This window comes from Orycteropus afer, unplaced genomic scaffold, assembly GCF_000298275.1.
Source record: "Orycteropus afer afer isolate SDZICR_OR568_19922 unplaced genomic scaffold, OryAfe1.0 scaffold00028, whole genome shotgun sequence".
NCBI lineage: Eukaryota > Metazoa > Chordata > Mammalia > Tubulidentata > Orycteropodidae > Orycteropus > Orycteropus afer.
Genome location: NW_006921615.1, coordinates 19,398,720 through 19,400,791, shown reverse-complemented (window position 1 = coordinate 19,400,791; position 2,072 = coordinate 19,398,720). Strand labels below are relative to the sequence as shown.

General features: G+C 47.3%; 1 protein-coding gene across 1 annotated transcript in view; it reads left to right on the top strand.

The window, feature by feature from the left end:
• Positions 1 to 1,959: 1,959 nt before the first annotated feature.
• Positions 1,960 to 2,072, top strand: part of NET1 (neuroepithelial cell transforming 1) — a 64,956-nt gene continuing 64,843 nt past the window's right edge. Inside the window, exon 1 of the mRNA XM_007935461.1 lies at positions 1,960 to 2,069. Coding sequence (XP_007933652.1) covers positions 1,960 to 2,069 — 110 coding nt within the window. The remainder of the gene's footprint in view (positions 2,070 to 2,072) is intronic.

The following is a 2,072-nucleotide window of genomic DNA, read 5'->3' as shown; positions in this document are numbered from 1 at the left end:
TGCCAGTCTCATTGTGGGGAATAACTACCACCAGCTGCCCAGCTAGTCAACCAGGCCCAGCCAAGTTGACACACAAACATAACCACCACAGTGTGGTTTTATTTCTTAGAGGATAGATTCCCGGAAGTAGAACTATAGTGCCAAAGAGGAGGTTATTTTTTAAGGCTTCCACACATAAAGAGCAATATTTAAAATCAAAGAACATGTTCATTTGTTTACCAAAGAACATGTTCATTTGTTTACCAACTATCTTTTTTGTTTGAGGGGGTACTATATTTTACACTGTCTTTTGTTGTCTTCTTAAAATTAGAGAATATAGGCACTTTCATTCTGTTTTGCTAAGGAGTGACTATCTCTTTTGTATTTAGAGAGTGGGGGGCACAAAATTAGATTCCACTGGTCCCCTAGAGGCAGCTCTGAGAACACATCTCCATTGGCTTTGGTAATTGGGGATATATCTAACATGAATAGTTTAGCATGTATATGACCAATAATCAAACCTTATTTTAGTTCATTACTTTCAATCTCTCTTCCCTCCAATGCTAAGAAATGCCTACCACCACCACTCATTGTTGTAGAGTCAATTCCGACTCAGCGACCCTAAAAGACAGAGTAGAATTGCCTCATAGGGTTTCCAAGGCTGTAATCTTTGCCAGAGCAGACCACCATATCTTTTTTCCTGCAGACTGACTGATAGGGTTTGAACCACCCACTGACTTTTTGGTTAGCAGCCAAGCACGCTTAACCACTGCACCACCAAAGCTCCTGTCAGAAATACTTAAAAAAATAAAAAATAAAAACTCACTGTCTTCCAATCGATTCTGACTCATAGCAAGTCCCGCTGGGTTTCCAAGGCCATAAATCTTTACGGAAGTAGACCATCACATTTCTCTTCCGCAGAGCAGCTGCTGGGTTCAACCAACCAACGTTTTGGTTAGCAGCCGAATACCTGCCTAGTTACCTAAAAAATGCTTTCAGTCAGTTTTCCCTGGCCAGTGATGAAGGTCCAAATAAACTGGAAAATAGGTACTCAGCATCAGGAATTTAGAGATGGAGTAAAAATTAAATCCAAGTTCACCCACTAATCTGCAGGGCTTTACCAATTACAGCCCTACGGTTTTTCCTTTCCTGCCTCTGTTTAAGTATATGTAATGTGGAGGCAGGAGCTCTGGTAGCATAGTGCCTAAGGCACTTGACTGCTCACCAGAAGGCTGGCGGTTCAAACCCTCCAGCCACTCCTCGGAAGGAAGGTTGGGCAATCCTACTTCCGTAATGATACTGCCTCTCGGAAACCCAAGGAGGGCTCGCTATGAGTCGGGTCTGACTCAAGGGCACATCACAACAGCAACAACAACAACGTGGAGGCAGGGAGCTCTGGTGGCACAATGGTTAAAGAATTCGGCTGCTAATCACAAGGTCAGCCATTGGAATCCACCAGCTGCTCTGTGGGAGAAAGATGTGGCAGTCCCCTTCCTTAAACATTACAGCCTTGGAAACTGTGGTTCTACTCTACCCAGGAGGGTTCACGAAGAAGGGGAAAGCCCTCAACGAGACCGATTGACACAGTGGCTGCAACGATGGGCTCAGGTATAGCAAGGATCGTGACCTGGCAGTGTTTCGTTCTGCTGTGCATAGAGTAGCTGTGGATCGGAGAAGACTCCACGGCACCTAACAACAACAACAACACTCTATCCTGTAGGGTCGCTTTGGTGGAGAATGGACTGGACCGCAGTGGGTTTGGAATGTGGAGGCGGGACTACACGTCTCCTAGCAACCTCCTACTGCTCTCTGATTGGCTGATCTCTGAGCAGCCGCCATTTTCAAACCTCTATGATGGTGGTAGTGGTGGCATTCTCCTGACAGGAACTTTTCTCCCTTTCAAAAGTTGTTGGGCACGGTGCTCACTCTTCCCGATCTCCCGGGCATCCGGCCCACCGCCCCACCCCCCTCTTCCATGCCATGGAGCCAGAGCTGGCGACTGAGAGGCAGCCCCAGCCGCGGAGGCGAAGCCGCCGGGCCTCTGGTCTCAGTACTTCTGGCGCCTCTGAGCCTTCGGCAGACACTCCTAAGCC